This window comes from Cryptomeria japonica, chromosome 2 (genome assembly GCF_030272615.1).
Source record: "Cryptomeria japonica chromosome 2, Sugi_1.0, whole genome shotgun sequence".
NCBI lineage: Eukaryota > Viridiplantae > Streptophyta > Pinopsida > Cupressales > Cupressaceae > Cryptomeria > Cryptomeria japonica.
The window spans coordinates 207418106-207438492 of NC_081406.1; the positions used below are offsets into that span (position 1 = coordinate 207418106).

The following is a 20387-nucleotide window of genomic DNA, read 5'->3' on the forward strand; positions in this document are numbered from 1 at the left end:
GCAATTCTTGTGGTTATCTTCATGGTTGTTCGTTTTCTTGAATCATTCTAAATCAAAATAGTGTTTTAATTTGAAGGACAAAGTGTTGGACTTGATCGTCAGTGAGGTTCACTTTCCAAACCACTAGCTTCTTGGTGATTGTAGGAACGCCTTGCATGGTCAACTGGATCAACTTGAATCACTTAAACTTTCAATCATTGTTGTATCTTGGACATGTGCCTTTGTGGTAGTGTTTATGATCCTTGATGAATTGAAAAATCATTTGTTACCTTAGAAGATCGCATCAATTTCAATTGAGTTGTTACTTTATGGCAATATTGAAGTTGGTAGAATCTTGCCAAGTCTTGTCCACATTAAGTCATTCTTAGAGTTAGATTAGATTAGATCTCTTGCAGGCCCTACTCTTTTGATTTTTTTTGAGAGCTTGTTAGTATTAGGAAACCCTGTTCCTGCAGTTCGGATTTGGCGTAAGACCCCTTGATGAAACAGCAATCACAACGGCCACTGGTGCTTATCCACACGTAGAGACCCTACTTAAAAGAACATTGAAGTCACCCTAACTGATCCTTCTTGCGATATCTTCAGCAGTTAGAGATTTTATTCAAGAGAGGATAAGGTACCCTTGGGTATTTTATTCTGTGTATGATTGTGTACAAAATACACGTCAACACTCCCCACTTTGTCAATGAATCACCTTATTTTCAACAACATTCCATAAATCTGCTACCATTGCATTGATCTCAATCTGTTGACTTTGTAGATGCCTCACCAACATGGAAGCCAGTGCACCGGATGCCACCTCTCCACAATAGCACACAATAAAATGGTAAAGATGGTGTTCCTACACAGATACATTTATCCTCATAGCACGTTTTCATTCATTCACTCTATAAGTTGCTCTTGTATACATTGATCCTTATACAATGTCTTCATTCACTCTCTAAGTTGCACTTTTAGCTTTGCTTTTTTGTAGGAAAATTAGCAACATTGAACAACAAAACTTCGCCCTTGTCAAAATGCAGCCGCACAAAAGTGAACATAAAAAAGGGTATCGAAACCATCTATCTCATTTCTACTAACACTATTTATCTTTCAGCTTATTTCCTCCTTCAATTTCACTTCCACTCTATTTCTTGTCCATCAATAAATTACATTTCTGCTTGGTCACTAGTCTACTCAGTATTCATTTCCCTTTTGTGAGATGAGACATTTTTGACACAACCAGCCATGTACAAAAAGCACACTAATATTTTGTCTTCCCTTCTTGCTTTATCTACAGTCAACAAATGGATTCTTTCAAGCAACACAATCCCAATGCACATTCCACCAAACAACAAAACCCCAATCCACAGCCACATACAAGCAAGAGGTAACATATGTCAATACTGAGAACAAAAGTTCTACCTTCGAAAACTCACATTTACATTGGAGTTTGACTTGAATTATCTGACTTTGATTCCTTCATACCCTGTCAAACCCCTCAAGTCACTAAAACACTTTTTGCACTTTTCCTGCAGAACCACTGGCCACATGGAATGTGATCAGCAAGAGAGTGGTGCTGAAGCCCTGCATATAAGCAAATGGTAAAAATGCCCAATGTAGTAAGAAGACTTACAGTTACACAATGTTTCCTGAAGTCCTTTACTGATGTTTTCCTCTCATGTCTTGTAGCCAACTCCAACCTCTGAGACAACAAACAACACCATCTTCCAGACATGCTCCACAAACTAGCCATTCAAGCCACAGGTATCCCTCTCAAATTCTGCCATCTATTTCAATTTTTCTTTTCAATTGACTCTTATTTATACTTCACTTTCTTTGCTTGATAGCTTTCAAACTTTATTCTCATTTCGATCTCTGACATTCTCTTGCAGTAATAAAATTGTGTGTGATTACCTATACTTCCTTTCTTTTATTAAGAAAAAGATATCCTAAATTTGCATAAAATTGATGATTGAATGCAATTCTTTTTACTCTAGTCTCTATTATTTTTTCATTTTCAATCCAAATTTCCACAATTTTCTCCACATATAGTACAGATAGAAGATGCAAATGTCTCTTACTGTCTATTTCCACCCCCAAAAAAACTTTTCCAGATTCATAAAGGACACTGTGTTAGTAAAATTGTTTTGTTTTACATCAGTTACAGACATTGGAGGATTGACAATTAGTGATGGAATTGAAGTTACGAGCCCATTTTAGATAGGTACATGAGCAAAAAATGGTGTAAAATATGTTGTGCTAATTGTGGAAGATTCTGTAGGAGCTGTTTTTGGAATTAAAATCAGATTTTATATACTTGATTTATCAAAAGGTGCTGGAGCTAAATCTCTTCCTTTCTTCATATTTTCTTTCCTAATTCTCTTTCATTAATTCCCTATTGACCCTTCCTTGTGCAACCTTTCTTCAACACTGCTAAAACCTAGCACAATACTAGACCTGTGTACACAATGAGTTGGTTGTATGTTTGAAGGTGACATTCTTGCTGTATATGGACCTGCCAAGTACACCAAGACACAAAAAAAAGCTGAGATATTGCATGTGGACCTGATAGATTCTAAAGGCCAGATGACAGTCACAATGAATATTAGCAACACATTGGTGGACACCTTTTTGCCACGCTTGACCATTGGATTAGGCATCCGCATTTCCAACTTTACAATTAAAAATAAATCACAGTACAAAAGAGGTGATGCAGATTATTGCATTGAGAAGTACAAAAGAGGTGATGCAGATTATTGCATTGCTCTCACTGCAAAAAGCACCTTTGAAACTATCCCATGCGTTTGTACCGAACACAAACTAGCACCCGACTTTACAATCTCACAACTAAGCGAAGCTGACTGCCACTATTTCGTTGGTTCATTTGGAGCAATTGGAACCAGTTACCATTTGACCAAAACACACCTTGAAGTACATATAAAGGATGGTGATCTGCAGGAAGATATGGCCACTGTACATCTTGAACACTTTGAATTGCACCTTCTTTTTTTGTTCCTCCTGTCATGTCCTCTTCTGCCCTTGCCACTAACATTTTTATTTTGCAGGTTCTCATATCCACCATGTACATAGAATTGTGCGCAACTTTGCAACAACTCTTCTCAACAGTAGATATGCCTTTTATACTGTTCAAAAATATCGTGCGTAATGGTCCCCAAGGAACCCAGTCATTCCACCCATCGCAGTCTACTTTCATTGAAGAGCTTAATGACCAGTGCACAAAAGCACATTTGGAGACACTTGCCAAATGTAATATCCAGGTGATCACATGTACCTTTACAACTCTGCCCTAAGCTTTCTACTACATAGTATTTATATTTCTTTGCTTACTATACACAGTGCAATTGCAGGTTGTCGGTGTCCTCAAAGCAAAGAATGCCTACTTTCCACCCTATGAAATATCTTGCTCAACGTGCCACCACTCCCTACCATTTGATGCTGCAATTGACATGGACTTTGTCCATTGCATGTATTGCAACGCCGACACACAAACCTCTTGCCACCATAACATACTTTGCACATTGAATACACAAGAAGGCAACATTGACTGCTCCTTGCAAGGAGACATACTTCAACAAACTTACCCAGATATCACAGATATAACATACGAACAATACCAACAGGACATCTCGCCAATGGTCTTTATGTTGCGGAGGCTCCACGTCTATGGCACTTTCACATTAGCTGTGAACAACACCATTATTGATATTGTCAAGCAATAGGAATTTTGATGTAATTGGGTTTTAACACTGTCCATGTTAATGAATATTGCAAACTTGAAAAAAACTTCGGCCTTTAAAGCTTGTAAATCTTATTACTTTTTTGGGTGGCAATGGCCCTAAAAACTCTGATACTGTCTGACTATCACAAACTCTGCTACTGTGTTAATATAATGTGAATATAATGTGGCTTATGCTGTGAAAAAAATATGAATATAATGTTATCATCATGTTACCATCTGTACTTTTGTGACTGGGCATGACATATATACAACTTCGTGGGAATTTACTTTGAGCAGGTTGACATTTTAGATTCTATTAGGAATTGACATGAGCTTAATTGATATGAATGCACTGTCATGTTTTTTACTATGTATAAATAATAATAATTTGTGGACTGCTTATCAAACAGTTCATTTACCTTTCTTTCCTTCATACTTTGCAAATAATCACTCCAACACAATTTAAAAATCTTGATTTCACTTCTTTTAATGCTTTGGGTGGTTATCCTACAACCGTCCAAAAGAAAACATAGAATCAGGTGGTAATGGTGGATGCCAATTTATTTTAATAGATCATGTAAAAGCAAGAGCCTTTACCAATGCTATTTTGTGCTATAACTGACATTTGTTGGTTATGCAGCTTGTGGGTCGACATCCATTGGAGGAACTTATGGCTTAGATACCTTCATTTTTGCCTACATTATTTGATGCTTTTGGGAACCACAGTGCAGATGTTCGGAAGGTGGGCTTTTGTTTTTGGCTTCCAAATATATTTATTTGTTGCTAATAAATGCAGGTCACTGTAGATTTTCTGCCTTGTTAATATTTTCTTTGCTCAAGTTGTTTTATGCTATAGCCTGAAAAATATGTTATTCAGAATGAAGAAAAAAGGAATATATCTGCTTGTACAGATGGTCGTTTCTTTTCCAGTAGACATATATATTGTCCTTGGAAAAGCACTTTTACCTTATCTTGGAAGCCTGAGCAGTACCCAACTGCGACTTGTAACAATTTATGCAAATAGAATTTCACAGGTGCACTATATAATCAGAAAATTTGTGCTGATAAATATATTCCCTATAAACGTTTTCCAACTATTTTTTGTACCTCTGAATCTGATTAACTCCTTTTGCAGGCAAGGTCAGGGTTCTCATCCTAACTGATCTGTAAAAATAACAGTATTTACAAATTTGTGTTTTTTTATAATAACCTTTTTAACAAATTTGTCTATTTTTTTGGCTATATTACAATAGAATTTGGCATTTATTTCAGATCTTTAGGATTTGGAAACCAATTTTGACTCGCTATTTAAATAATAGATTATTTTCAGATATGCAGGATATGCGAACAAATTTTGTTTATACATCTAAAATTTATAAGATCATTTCCAAATGTTTACTATTTTTTCATGACTTATTTAACTGTGGATATCACATATTTTACTTCATGAAACAAGGCATGTTCATTTTGATTCCTTTTATAGTACTTTCGGAGTATATCATACTTCCCATTTTTAACTTAATTTGTTTGTGCAGGTGAACCCTAACGATATTGTTTTTGGGGGTTGGGACGTTAGCAACCTGAATTTGGCAGATGCCATGGCCCGAGCCAAGGTACTCGACATTGACCTCTAGAAGCAGCTGCGACCTTACATGCAAGACATGCTGCCTCTTCCTGGCGTCTTTGACCCCGATTTTGTAGCTGCAAACCAAGGTGAAAGAGCAAATAATATTATCAAGGGTTCAAAGAAGGAACAGGTGCAGCAAATTGTTCAAGACATTAGGTAAGACTGCTAAATCAAGCCTTGCTTTATCTGTTTTGCAGCAGTCTTGTATACCTTTTTATCTTTCACATTGTTGATAGCTTTCTAGTGAAGGAAATCATTCTTTTTTTCTTTATTTGGTTGAGAAATGCATCTTGTACTACTTTAAGGAAGAAGAAAGTTATAGCCCTCCTTTAATAGGCAAGGCAGGAGGTCTCTTCCTAAAAAAGTCCCCACAATTAATAGATGTGCCTTCGCCCCTAAAGGCATTTATTAAACATCTCTGTTGATAGTCGTAGATTTTCCTTTGACAAACAATGCTAATGCTTTCCTGAATTTCTTCAACTCTTGTTTTCAGATGTAGTTACAATTGTCCTGGTAGATATGTATGTAAAATGTGGAAGCATAGACAACGCAAGGGAATCATTTGACATAATGCCTCGAAGAGATGTAGTAAGCCAGACTCGACAACCTTTGCGAGCTTCATCCCTTACCGTTGCAAATGGGGAGGTTTACAATAGGGTATGGATATCCCATTCTCTATACTTGAGCAGAGCCTATGGGGGATGCCTGCTTGCAAAACAGCTGTAAATTATCCAAGTACTCATGCTGTGGAGGAAAGGAAGGATTTTTCCAGAGAAAGTTGTGCTGATGTCTCAAAAAGACCATTCATAAGGGAAAAGTACAGGAGAATAAAGGGTAGTCCATGTAACAGAAGTACTGGCAAGTTGGGTAGCTTGAACATGGCTCCAGGAAAACAAGAATTGGGCATAACAAGTGAAGACAACTCTGATGAATTATTTCCTGAACACAATGGTAATGTTGTAGACCAAAAACTGTATTAGAGCCCAGTCCATCTCCTGTTATGAAAGCCCAGAAAAATAGTGCACTTGTTTCTTCTGTAGAATATGGTTCTGAAGGATTACTTCATGTTGTACACCCTGAGGCATCAAATAAGATTTATACTAAGATTGAGGGCGATAACATTTATCTTGAATAGTTAGAAAAAATGAAGGAAAATGCTGCTGAGAGAGGTGGAACTATTGATCCTGGATGGTAAGTACAAATTGGAGATAAGCAACTGAATGTAAGACTCAATTCAATGAGAAGTACTGTAGGGCACTTAAAAGATAGGCAAATCTGGAAAGAAGAGAAACCAGGTACAAACTATCTTTAGAAATTATGTGGTTTTATAAGAGTTGGTGTTCTCTGATCAACTTTTCAGATTGAAAATATTTTATGGTGTGGTGATTTTCTGTGAATTATGGTTAGCTTTCAAAGCTCTGTCCGATTCTCTTGCAAACTTTCAAAGTGTGGTGATTTGTTGTGAGTTACTGTTATGTCTGTAAAGATTCCGATTGACAGGTTTCATGGTGCAGTGTTTTGCTGTTAACTATAGTTAGCTTTTTACATCTGAGACTGATTCAAATTGAAAGCCTCTCTGTCTGGTGACTTGCTTTAATTCCTAATAGGTTCTATATATCAAACTGATTCAGATTCAAAGCTTTCATGGTGTGGTGATTTTCTGTCAATTATAGTTAGTCATTAAAGATTAGAGTGATTCAAAGCTTTGATAACTTACAAATAACTATCAACAAATAATTAGGTATTTATTATTCTCAAAGTCAAACAAAGTACAATTGCCCGTCACCAAAATATAATTCTTATAACATACAAAATTGAGAACATTCTAATAGTTTGATAGCTGACACTTCAATCAGATGGTATACAAATTATGCCTCTGTTGTAGCAGAGCATGGACCAAATAAGGGCTGCAACTCTATTTTGTGGGTATCTTTACCATTGTTGCAATGTTCAAATATGTGGAATATCAGCATCTTTGAGGAAGGATTTGCTGACCTCAAATTTGGAATTCATATTATGTCAAATGAAAGTTATCTATAATTATAAAATAGTTGTTTTCCCCTCAATAATATTAGCAATGTATTAATTGTTATATAGTTCATTTCAATCTCCTTTATAATTATAATGCACATATATAGGTTCCACCACCTATAATAAATAAACACCTCATGGCATTGAATGAAAACAACTATTTCCCTCCCTCTCAACAGGAGAACCAATTTAAACCCACCAACCTTGTTCTAACACACCCATTTCAGCATAGCCTGCAATCAACTTAATGGAACCTGAATTGACACACCTCACAGCATTGAATGAAAACAACTATTTCCCTCCCCGTCAACAGTAGACCCAATCCAAACCCACCTTTGCAAGATTGGGCAGGAACTAAGCTACCCTACAGTCCTTGTTATAATTTCCCTTTAATCTCTCTTAAATTACAAATAGAAATATGGAAAAAATATACAATTTTGCATCGTTGAACATAGAAAAGGAATATGTAGTTTTTAATTTTTTATTATAATTTATAGTATACATTAAGAATAATATTGGTAAACATGTTTTAATGTGTTTTTCTTTTATTATGAGTGATGTCTTAATGTTTATATAATCATAAATGATGTATCTTTGTGTATAGTTCAACATATCTATCTAATTTTATTTGTACTTAACTCTATGCTTATTGTTTATTCTTATGTTTTTATTCATATAATCTTAATCCAATTGACTTACCATTTTGATTTTGGTCATTAATTCAATCTTCATCTACATTTGGATTTTATTAGACTCTACCCAACCTCATTATTTGACCCCAGCCATGCCTATAACTGTAAGATTGTCCTTACTGTCACAATCTTGATCCTTTTTAATCTCTACTTGATTTTGCATAAACATTTGTAATTTAATATTATGATTATATAGAAAAAGACTTTTATTACATTAAATCTACCAATTACAACAAAAAAATAATCATACATCCACCATTTACTTATTTATGTACAATAATCTATTAAAAAAAATTAAAACAATTTTCACTAACAACTATTATATCTGATCATACTCATCCTAGTGTTCATGTGCTTGCTATCATTTAAGGTAATTTTTAAATACCCATCTTAGTGTTCATGTGCTTGCTATCATTTAAGGTAGTTTTTAAATACCCAATTTGACAAGAAAGAAAAAACTCTACAGGTGCACGACAAAGATGATTATTATATAGAAGTCTATTTTCCAGAGATTCACATGATAGATATAGAGATCAGTCCATAGATTTAGAACAAGTTCAAAGGCACCAACAAGATTTAAAACAACAAAATTAATCTAATATAAAGTAAAATATAACATTTCAATTTTGAATCTTATATATGACTATTTAGTGCAACTCTAGATTTGAAACGTATACATCTCACTATCTTCTTCTTTGATCATAAATAATTTATAATCCACATAATTTTACTTATATTTTGATATCACATTATTTTCCTTCTCAAGTTAACACAATACCTATAATTAAATATTAATAAGAATCCAATATATTTTCACTCTAAAATAATACTACAATGAGAAATGAAGTAAATGGAAGCAGTATTGGTGATAGTCTAACCTGTGCAATACGGAGGAGGGGACTGTCCCCAAGCACCTTGTAGCGGTAGGTTTTCATACCCATAATAATGCACATCATACCAAACAAGATGCCTGCTGCAGAGATCAAATATCCTGAGAAATAATCGTCTCTAGATATTTCAATCCAAACTAAAAATGTGACTCCCACACTCCCTCCTAATACAATGCTGAACAATAACCAGTTAAAATAACTAGACTTTTGCTTCCTCTCGGTTGGATCATTTTCATCGAACTGGTCTGCTCCCAGGGTTGAACCCGCAGGTAACAAACCACCTGTGCCAATTGCAATCAGATATAAGCCCACAAACAGTAACGTTGCCTCTCGGCCATCCAGTTTCTCTTTTAAGCGGCATGCCGGACTGAGAGAAGGGAAATAGGCTTGTATGGCCAATATTATATATCCCTGAAAAATCCAATCGCAAGTCTTGCATAAGAAATAATTAAGTTAATAATGGAAGTTGGTGGGTTTGAAATTAAATATGTAATTCAGTTGTTACCGATAGATCGACCTGATTATTTGTTGTAGAAGACTGAAGAATCAAAACAATCTAGATGCGATTCATGAGTAATGGATGAATTTACTGATAGGATTTCGTTGCATAGGTATTAAGAACTTTGTATATATCATCTGGCCTAGGGGAGGCTTGTAGGATTGGAAAAGTATAACTAGCTGGTATAGAGAAGAGGATTTCTAAGCACTTGAGGTTAACCTGAAGTTTTCCAAAATAAAACTTAATCCCCATTATGGCAGAACATATCGAACAAAAACAGTGGAAACTTAAACACTGGCAAGTAGCGCATGTGGATTCTATATCACATTCATTATGGGGTCATCTTAGCAATGGAGGCTCTGAGGTTGGATCTTGCAAGGACAGTTTGGACGGTCATGGCGAGCTACTTGTAAAATAAAAATGGTTTCTTAGTATAGAAATTTTTAATAGATGTATAAGATATTTAAATTGTTTTTGATTAAAAGTAAAATAGGTTTTGGAGGGAACCTGAAATTCTATATATCAAAATATATCTTTAATTTAAGCATCAGTAAATCAGCAGTCAAACATCAGCAAAATCAGTAAACTCACTTGGTTATGAAGATTCACCACCTTCTTGATAACCTTATTCTGGTTCTAGAGATATTTCAGTTGTTATTTATTTATTTTTTAAAATAAGTTAAAATATATAGATGTTAGTATCTATGTCTTTATGTAGTAAATTACAAAAACTTGGGTAAGTATATATGTCAATCAAATAGTCGTCTATAAATAGTCATTTAATAGTCAAACTTGGTGGAAACATATGCTTCTAAGAGTTGGAACATTGATAGATGACTTTTCTATTGCATACCAATTGAACTAAAACCCTTTAACATTTACAAGTAATTTTATTTTAAAATAAATTTTAAATTTGATGCTTTTATATTTAAGATATAGTGTTTTTATTTGAAAAGTTATTTTATTTTATTGAAGAGTTATTATGTGGAGAGGGGTAATTACAATGATAACAAGAGTAGATTCTAATGGTATGATTGTGCTAACAAAAAATTCTAAAATTAAATTTGACACCCATTTGCATGTTAATTTATTAATAATTTTAGTGATGTCTTATAAAAAAAATTGATAAGTGAAACAAAATGCAGTTAAAAAAAAAAATATATCTTAAATAAATATTTAAATTGATATTTGTTTAGAAATATAGTAACTCTTGAAATAAAAAACTTAATTTTCTATTCATTTACTTTTAAAAATTAAAAATTTAATCTATTAATTGAAAAATAAGATAGTTCTTAAATACAAATTAAAATAAATAATGTCTATATATTTTTTCTTATTTATTTTTATCTTGTTTAAATAGACATATAGATATTAATAAACAATATTGATATAAGTATTGTAAGAAAAAACATTTTACTAATGTATCTATCTTAAAAAATATCAAAACATATATTATAGACACCTCAAGATTGATACTAGGGCTCTTTATATTGACTGACTGAAAACATAGTGGTCATCGTACCTTCTTGGATATATGTTGATTTGTGATCTAAATTATTTCATTTATATATATATATATATATATATATATATATATATATATATATATATATATATATATATATATATTTGAATTTTTTATGACGATCTATTCATAATATGAGATTAGATTTTTATTTTTTAATATTAATAATATATTTATTATTGAATATAATTATTTGATGTACAAGTGACTCAACTTTAAGCTAAGGAAAGTTAATTTGTCCTAACATGAAATTCCTTATATTATTGTAAAGCACTTCTCAACATAACAAGATCATTAAAGTAGATTGCATGAACTCTAGGATTTCATTTTGAGGAATGATTTAGACTGAATGAAAATAGACAACACTATGATTGGAAGAAAAACATTGCTATTATAACTGAAAGAAAATGGCTTTGAATTACCAAACGATGCACCACCTTTCTGTCAATTAGAAACTAACGTACTTGTTGCATAGCTCGAGTAAATTGAGGCAATGGTGATACAACGAAATTTAAGCCAACCCAAATTTTACCACTATCTAATTTTTAAAAACTAAAACGTTGTGTGATTTAAGCCGTGGCTACTGACATACATACCATGGAGGCTATGACTGCCGAGATGATTAATGTGCGTAATCTGGTGAAGTACGTATCAGAAATAAAAGCACCAACTAAACAAAGCAGGTTGGCCGTTCCCATGAAATTTGTTACTGTTGTGGCAGATTTCGAAATGTCAAAACACATACTCATCATGAGATATGAGGTGAGATTGCATGCAAGAGAAACAAACGCCATGTTCTGGAAACCCATCATAACTGCACCACCACAACTCAAACATTAATTAGTAAATGAAAAAGATCATCTCATAATATATATATATATATTCTTATTGTTGAGATCACATTACCAAAAGTAAACATTGCAGCCCGGAATCCGCCATGTTTGTCCTTGCGAGCAGCTTCTCCCTTCCAATTGACAAACCCTTGCAATGTATCGGGCTCGCCCTTCTCTAACTCCATAGCCAAAAGGAATTTCTACGTAAGAAACAAATTATTTCAAGTTTAGAGAACCTGAGCCGATAATCTGATATTATTCCTTAGGGCCTGACGTTCGTGATTGATGAGAAGAGTTTAAAAGGATATTACCCGTTACGAGCGACAAATTTGAACGTTGGGATTTACAAATTGAGGACAAGTGAAGCCTGCAAATAGTGTGTTTCGTTAATAATAATATAGCATTGTTGCGGTTTGATCCATATGCCGTCGTTTTTATCGGTTCGACCAGAATTTGGTGTCTTGTAATGTGGATAATATCTAAGAACACTTTTGTTAAATAGCGCTACAAGAGGGTTTGCTTGTGTTATTACTGATAAGGAATCAACTAATCAAGATGTTTCCCAAGTCTCATATGCTTTTGGTAAGATTATGTAGATTTTTTTATTCTTTTATTCATTTGAAGTGTATGTTGGAAGTTTGGCTTGATTGATGAGAGCTTTATGTATTAGGTACTAGGTCTAGTCTCCCTTGAGTCCATTTGGTATGTAAAATTTTTAGCTATGAATTAGGGAGGTCACAAATGAGGGACCTCATCTCCATCTAACAAAGCTAAAGTTCAAACATGCGAGCACATTGGGGTTGGAGGACTGGCTCGATTGGGGAGAGCTTTTTGTGTTGGGTAAAAGGTCTAGTCTCCTCCTAGCCCAAGTGGTATATAAAATTTTAAGCTATGAACCGAAGAGGTCACAAACAGGGAACCTCATCCCCATATAACAAAGCTAATGTTCAAACCCGTGAGCATATTTGATGCAGGAGCACCTAGGACTTAGGCTAGTAGTTTTTCTCAATTTTGGCTTGTACTGACCCTAGCCAAGTCAGGTAGTGAATAAGGACTCCAGGAGGGTCCAAGAGTGAGTGAGATGAGTAAAATGTAGGCCTAGATTGAGTTAGTTCTTCTTAGGCTTGCATTTTGTGCACAAGTAGTGGTTTGAGTGGGTAGTTGACCTTCTTGATGGTCAAAAGTGTCAAAAATTGGTATAAGCATTAGGGAGGGTTAAATTAGTCTTAGAAATGCTTTAAAAGTCATGAGTGATGACTTAGAATAGGTCTCATAGACTGAGAAGGCCAAAAATGCAAAAACTGCAAAGTTGCCAAAAGTTGTCATGACAACTTTTGTCCTAAATTGCTTAGCGATGGAGTTAGGGATTGTCCAATGCCCTAGAATGACTCCACATGTGAGGAATACTATAAAAGCCCTCTCTTGCATGGTTACCAAGGTTGGAGTCTTTATTTTCTAAGTTCAACAATCTGAAGCTACTCATTTTCGGACTATTTGACATCATTTTGGCTTTATTTGCTCATTTTGTGAATACAAATGGATTGAATCCATTGATCTAGTAATGGATTGCATTTCCTTGGTGTGTTTTAGAGTATTTGGTTTCATTTCAAGCTTTGTAGATAAGTTGTATTGGTGTTTTCTTGTTTTGGTTTGCAAACAGCCAATTTTGGCTTGTATATAACAGTTTTCTGTAAAATGGTTGCCCCATGAATTCCCTCCATGCTACCACCACAGCCTATTGGGACATGGAAGGAAACCACTTGTATAGTGTATATATGCAAGGAAAAGTGTTGGAGATGGAGTTTAACATGACTGTCACCTTGTTATAGGCGAGTCTAGGAGCAACTCGGCTAGAGGAGACAGGGTGAAGTTGGAGTGTAAAGTGTAGGGGTGAATGCAAGATCACAATATAACCTATTGGAGGGGTCCATGAAGTTATTACAGAGTTGACTATGCAAGGGGAAGCCATAACAAAACCATTTTTTGCCCAAACACAAACTAAACCAGTCACTGCCGGTTAGAAGGCCTAGAAAGCTTAAAAAACCCTCATTTTTGGGTTAGGGAATTGTACGGTGGGATAAGGAACCAAAACCACAAAAATCACTTGAGGTTAGGTGTATCTTTGAAGAAAATCCAAACTTGTTGCAGGGTCTTTTGGACCTTTTTCTCTCAAGCCCTAGAAAACCGGATTTTAGGAGGTCTAATAGGGCTAATTCCTTGTAGCCCTTTTCTAGGCAAAATATTGAAATCAGTAAGGAAGGAAATGAAAAAAAACCTCAATTGGACCCAAAAGGTATTCAAATCATGTTATAATCCACCTCCACACCTCTGCATGAACTCACAACAGTAGGAGGTCAATTTGACAAGTTGAAGCCAAGACAACCATAATGAGCACATGGGAAGCATTGTGAATTGGTAGGGTTCCTAGTGAAAACACTTGAAGGAAACACCTTGAAACTGACAAGAAGAAAGCCCTAGAAGAGATTTAGAAGGACTTGGAGGTCTTAGAGCATAGCTAGGCCTGGAGAGTTGGTGGAATTGAGCAACACCAGCTAGGTGAAGTGTGAGCAAGCTAGGTGAACCTCTATCAAATTGATATCAGAGCCTATAAGATTTGGGATAGGTGAGTAGATGTCCTCAGTGGAATTTGTAGGAGACAATATCATGGTGACCAATGCAGAGTTGGCAAAGAAAGTGGATGATCAGGAGGAAGAGAATAGACTCCTGAAGGAGAAGTTGCTAGAATTGGAGAGTAAGCTTGGTGAGGTTGAAACCAAGGTAGATGAAGTGCTAGTAAAGGTTGAAGGAGCAGAAGGGAAGGCTAAAGAAGTGTCAACAATTGATAAAGTGCCTGAACCTGACCCTGTCCTAAAAAAGAACCTTTCTTGAAGGCATTGAAGGCCTTAAGTGGTAAATCACTAGAAGGATTGCCATTGTTCACTGGTAAGATGGAAGAAGAAGTGGTCCTAGAATGGATAGAAGGTATGGAGAACCTTTTTGAATGTGAAGGCATAACTGAATCCCAAAGAGTCAAGGTAGCCAAGTCAAGGATGAGAGGATCTTCTCTCACATGGTGGAAATTTGTGCAAGATGAGAGGAAGAAAATGGGCAAAGCACCCATCTCTTCTTGGAAAGGGATGTTTAGTCAAAATCAAAGAAGTTTATCTCCCTGATGACTATGAAGTGCAAATTAATAGGAAGAGACAAAACTTAAGACAAAAGGACCTTGATGTCAGTAGTTATACAGAGGAGTTTCACAAACTTAGCCTTAGATCTCATGCAGTGGAAGAAGAGAGTCTCAAGGTTGCTAGGTACCTAAATGGTCTATGGTGGAACATCCAAGAAGAAATCAGTTTAATGAGCCCAAAAACCGTTCATCAAACCTATCAACTTGCCCTTAAGGTGGAAGAAAAACTGAAAAGAAGACATGGCTCAAGCAGCAATAGGGGTAGAGGTAGGGGAAAAGACAATAGAGGCCATAGGGGAAGCTTTGGAGGAAGAATTTTGAACAAAGAACACAAGGTGAGTCTAAACTCACTGAGCAACAAGAGAGTGTCACTAGAAAGGGAGGGTTCAATAGAGGAAGGGGGTCCAATAGTGGTTTTTAGAGGAAGATCTAGTGGACAAGGTAGAGGTTCCTCATATTTTGCAACAATGAAGTGTTACCATTGCAAACAACTTGGTCATCCAGCATATAGGTGTCTAGAAAAGGGATCATCATCACAAGGTGGTGAAAGAAGAGTGAACTATATTCAAGAAGAGTCTTCAAGCAGCAAGACTTTGGAGGTTGCCTTAGAATTAGAGGTAGGTGACAACTTGATGATAAGGAGAACTTTGATCAAAGAACCGGTCAGAGAAGAGCCAAGCCAAAGAAGGTCCTTATTTAGGATCAAATGCAAGATTATGGAAAAATTTTGCAAAGTGATCATTGATTCAGGGTCAATAGACAACATTGTGTTAGAAGAGGCAGTGAGTAAGCTCAAATTGCAAAGGATACCTCACAACAACCCTTATCAAGTCACTTGGTTGAACAAAGGCCAACATGTCCTAGTCAATGAGTAAGCATGGGTGGATTTAACCATTGGGAGGTATAAGGAAAAGGTGTTATGTGATGTCCTACCCATGGGTGCATGCCATCTTCTATTGGGAAGACCATGGCAATTTGATAGACAAGCTATTCATGATGGAGCCAAGAATGCATACTCATTCAAGAAAGATGGAGGCGCATTCAAGATTCAGTCTATCCTTGAGGAAAGTGAAAAGAGGGCAGCAGGTCCTAATGTTCTTTTGGTGAGTGAGAAACAGTTCTTGAAGGCACTTGAGGAAGGTGAAGGTGTAGGATTTGCATTAGTAATGAGGCCTAAAGAGGAAGACAAGAAAGAGTAGCCAGAATTCTGACTAGAGGTTCAAGACTTGTTGAAGAAGTTCAAAGGCATAGTGAGTGATGGATAGCCAGCCACCTTACCTCCAAAAAGAAACATAAGCCATCAAATAGACTTCATTCCCGGAGCATCCTTACCTTACAAGGTAGCTTATAAAATGACTCCCCAACAAAATGTTGAGATTGCCAAGCAAATCCAAGAGCTCTTAGACCAAGGCCTAATTAGGAAAAGCATTAGCTCTTGTGTTGTCCCTACCGTGTTATCCCCAAAGAAAGGTGGTACTTGGAGATTGTGTACTGATTCTAGAGCTATAAATAGGATCACCATCAGATATAGGTTTCCAATTCCTAGAATAGAAGACCTAATGGATTGTTTAGGAGAAGCCAAGTACTTTACCAAGATTGACCTTAAAAGTGGAAAATTGCATTTAAAACTACTGAGGGTCTTTATGAGTGGCTTGTAATACCATTTGGCTTATCCAATGCTCCAAGAACCTTCATGAGAGTCATGAATGAGGTGATGAAGGACTTCATAGGTAAATTTGTGGTGGTATATCTAGATGATATTCTCATTTTCAGTAAGGATAGGGAAGATCATATTAATCATTTGCAAGATGTACTACAAAGATTGTATGATGAAAAGCTAACCATGAACTTGGATAAGTGTGAATTTGTTAAGTAGGAGTTGGTTTACCTTGGGTTTGTGTTGTCTCAAGGAAACCTCAAGATGGATCCTAGAAAGTTTGAAGCCATAGTAAATTGGCCTACTCCTAAGTCAGCAATAGAGGTGAGAAGCTTTCATGGACTAGCTCAGTACTATAGGAAGTTCATTAGGCAATTCAATGCTATATGTGCACCAATGTTAGACACCATTAGAGGTGGAATGAAGGAAAAGTTTTAGTGGGGTGAACAAGAAAACAAATGTTTTGAAACCTTGAAGAAGAAGATAGCTACTCAACTGGTGCTAGTGTTGCCTAGTTTTGAGAAACTTTTCATAGTAGAATGTGATGCGAGCAATGTTGCAGTAGGTGTTGTCCTAAGCCAAGAAGAAAGACCAGTAGCTTTCCATAGTGAGAAGATAAGTGATGCAAAGAGGAAGTACTCCTCTTATGACTTGGAACTATATGCTTTAGTGCAGGCTTTAAGGAAATGGAGACACTATAGATCCTTCCTAAGGAATTTGTAGTCTATACGGACAACCAAGCATTGAGCTTTCTAAAATCACAAGACGAACTTAGTCATAAACACATGAAATGGGTGGATTACATGCAAGCCTACACATTCACAATCAAGCACAAGAAAGGAGAGTTAAATTGGGTTGTTGATGCATTAAGCAGGAGACTTTTGACAGTCCAAGAAATTCAATTGAGAAGAATAGGAGTTGACAGTTTTAGAGACTTATACCCGGAGGATGAAGTCTTCTCAAATTCCTACAAGGTGTGTAAGGAGTATCAAAATCACTTCCATAGTGAGTATTCTGATTTTACTTTGCAAAATGGACTATTGTTTAGAGGTGGGCAGCTTTGTGTGCCTAGAGGATCAATGAGAGAAAACCTTATTCAAGAGAAGCATAATGGCAGCCTTACTGGACATTTTGGAGTCAATAAGACTCAAGAGTTGGTTCATAGGTACTACTATTGGCCAAGGATGAATCAAGATGTGAAAAAGTATGTGGAGACTTGCATAGTTTGCCAAAAGGCCAAAGGTACTTCTTCAAATGCCGGTTTATACCAACCTCTTCCCATACCAAATAGACCTTGGGAATGCATTAGTATGGAATTTGTAGTAGGTTTACCAAGGACAAAGCAGGGATTTGACAACACTTATGTCATTGTGGACAGATTTAGTAAGATGGCCCACTTTGTGCCTTGGAAGACTACTCATGATGAATGCCAAATAGCTCATTTGTTCTTCAAAGAAGTAGTGAGGATACATGGTTTACCCATGAGCATTGTTTCAGATAGGGACTCAAAATTTATGAGTCATTTTTGGAAGACACTTTGGCAAAAGCTTGGCACCAACCTATCTTTTGGATCAGCCTACCATCCTCAAACCGATGGGCAGACCGAAGTGGTGAATAGGAGCTTAGGGAACTTATTGAGGTGCCTTACCAAAGAGTATGGTCAAACATGGGATCAAGTACCTTCACAAGATGAATATGCATATAATGACACCATAAACAGGACTACTGGCAAGAGCCCTTTTGAAGTGGACTATGGTGTGCACCCAAGAGGTATTTTGGAGTTGAGAGACTTAGGTAGTGCAACAACAAGAAGTGGATATGCAGAAGACTTTGCTCAGTCAATGAAGGAGGTACATGAATTGGTCAAGAAATCATTGATGGGACCACAAGAAAAATCAAACAAAAAGTTGATGAAAGAAGGAAGAACCTACAATTTCAAGTGGGAGATCTTGTCATGGTGCACCTAAACAAAGCAAGACTAAAGCAAGGAGTGCTTAACAAGTTACAAATGAGAAGGTTGGATCCATGTGCCATTCTAGCTAAGTATGGAGAAAATGCATACAAGGTGGACCTACCTAGTGACATAGGATTGTCACCAGTTTTCAACATAGCAGACTTAGTTGCCTACAAAGGACCAATTCAAGGTTCAGATTGAAGTCACTTAGAGGTATCATATGATGTGAACAACCTTCAATTACTAGCAAGACCAAAACCAAAGGCCGAGAAGGTGTTGAGTTCAAGGATCGCCAAGAAGACAAGGCATCAAATCTATTGGGAGCACCTAATCAAATGGTAGGGTATGAATGATGTTGAAGCTACATGGGTGATTAATACAGAGTTTAAGAAGCTAGAAATTGATTAGAATCTGATTCCTAAAGAGGTGATATGATATTCTTTTGCTTGGGAGAATGGTACAGGAGCACCTAGGACTTAGGCTATTAGTTTTTCTCAATTTTGGCTTGTACTGACCCTAGCCAAGTCAAGTAGTGAATAAGGACTCCCGGAGGGACCAAGAGTGAGTGAGATACGTAAAATGTAGGCCTAGATTGAGTTAGTTCTTCTTAGGTTTGCATTTTGTGCATAAGTAGTGGTTTGAGTGGGTAGTTAACCTTCTTGATGGTCAAAAGTGTCAAAACTTGGTATAAGAATTAGGGAGGGTTTAATTAGTCTTAGAAATTCTTTAATAGGTCTCATAGGTTGAGAAGGCCAAAAATACAAAAAGTGCAAAGTTGCAAAAAGTTGTCATGACAACTTTTGTCCTAAATTTCTTAGCGACGGAGTTAGGGATTCTCCAATGCCCTATAATGAATCCACACGTGGGGAATAATATAAAATCCCTTTCTTGCACTGTTACCAAGGTTGGAGTCTTTGTTTTGTAAGTTCAACAATCTGAAACTACTCATTTTCGGACTGTTTGACATCATTTTGGCTTTATTTGCTCATTTTGTGAATACAAATGGATTGAATCCATTGATCCAGGAATGGATTGAGTTTCCTTGGTGTGTTTTAGAGTATTTGGTTTCATTTCAAGCTTTTTAGATAAGTTGTATTGGTGTTTTCTTGTTTTGGTTTGCAAACAACCAGTTTTGGCTTGTATATAGAAATTTTGTGTAAAATGGTTGCCCCATGAATTCCCTCCATGCTACCATCATGGGCTATTGGGACATGGAAGGAAACAACTTGTACAATGTATATAAGCAGGGACAAGTGTTGGAGATGGAGTTTAACATGACTGTCACCTTGTTCTAGGCGAGTCTAGGAGCAACCCGGCTACAGGAGATAGGGTGAAGTTGGAGTGTAAAGTGCAGGGGTGAATGCAAGATCACAATTTAACCTTTTGGAGGGGTCCATGAAGTTATTATAGAGTTGACTATGCAAGGGGAAGCCATAACAAAACCATTTTTTTCCCAAATACAAACTAGACCAGTCACTACCGGTTAGAAGGCCTAGAAACCCTTAAAAACCCTCATTTTTGGGTTAGGGAATTGTACAGTGGGATAAGGAACCAAAACCACAAAAATCACTTGAGGTTAGGTGTATCTTTGAAGAAAATCCAAACTTTTTGCAGGGTCTTTTGGACCGTTTTCTCTCAAGCCCTAGAAAACTGGATTTTAGGAGGCCTAATAGGGCTAATTCCTTATAGCCCTTTTCTAGGCAAAATATTGAAATCGGTAAGGAAGGAAATGAAAAAAAACCTCAATTGGACCCAAAAGGTATTCAAATTA

General features: G+C 36.2%; 2 protein-coding genes across 5 annotated transcripts; one reads left to right on the top strand and one right to left on the bottom strand.

Annotated features, from left to right (window-relative positions):
- Positions 1-637: 637 nt before the first annotated feature.
- Positions 638-6767, top strand: LOC131040330 (uncharacterized). 4 transcript variants are annotated; one of them, XM_059216527.1, is made up of 6 exons: positions 638-1048; positions 1280-1369; positions 1518-1583; positions 1672-1746; positions 3048-3260; positions 3351-4310. In XM_059216527.1, the coding sequence occupies exons 1-5, from the start codon at positions 1017-1019 to the stop codon at positions 3070-3072; spliced, it is 288 nt and encodes a 95-aa protein (XP_059072510.1). In that variant the 5' UTR covers positions 638-1016; the 3' UTR covers positions 3073-3260; positions 3351-4310. The 4 variants fall into 4 exon arrangements, with proteins under 4 accessions (XP_059072510.1, XP_059072509.1, XP_059072508.1 ...); XM_059216526.1 differs by lacking the exons at positions 3048-3260; positions 3351-4310 and adding exons at positions 5298-5504; positions 5842-6767 and having other exon boundaries at positions 646-1048; XM_059216525.1 differs by lacking the exons at positions 638-1048; positions 1280-1369; positions 1518-1583 and having other exon boundaries at positions 1592-1746; positions 3351-4297.
- On the bottom strand, positions 6347-12003 carry LOC131040334 (protein NRT1/ PTR FAMILY 4.6). Its single transcript, XM_059213865.1, has 4 exons — positions 11892-12003; positions 11582-11799; positions 8950-9372; positions 6347-6424 (listed from the first exon to the last, which is right to left on the bottom strand). Exons 1-4 carry the CDS (start codon positions 12001-12003, stop codon positions 6347-6349), a joined length of 831 nt encoding a protein of 276 aa, XP_059069848.1.
- Between the last annotated feature and the right edge of the window lie 8384 nt (positions 12004-20387).

Bases quoted from the DNA above. Each gene is read 5' to 3' on its own strand.
- LOC131040334 (XM_059213865.1), bottom strand. From the start codon at position 12,003: ATGGAGTTAGAGAAGGGCGAGCCCGATACATTGCAAGGGTTTGTCAAT. The intron at 9,373-11,581 runs GTATGTATGTCA...TGGATTTTTCAG, and splicing joins CGGCAGTCATAGCCTCCATG to GGATATATAATATTGGCCAT. The intron at 6,425-8,949 runs GTTAGACTATCA...TTGATGCCTCAG, and splicing joins CCCTCCTCCGTATTGCACAG to GGTGTACAACATGAAGTAAT.
- LOC131040330 (XM_059216524.1), top strand. From the start codon at position 3,006: ATGTCCTCTTCTGCCCTTGCCACTAACATTTTTATTTTGCAGGTTCTC. The intron at 3,261-3,350 runs GTGATCACATGT...GTGCAATTGCAG, and splicing joins TTGCCAAATGTAATATCCAG to GTTGTCGGTGTCCTCAAAGC.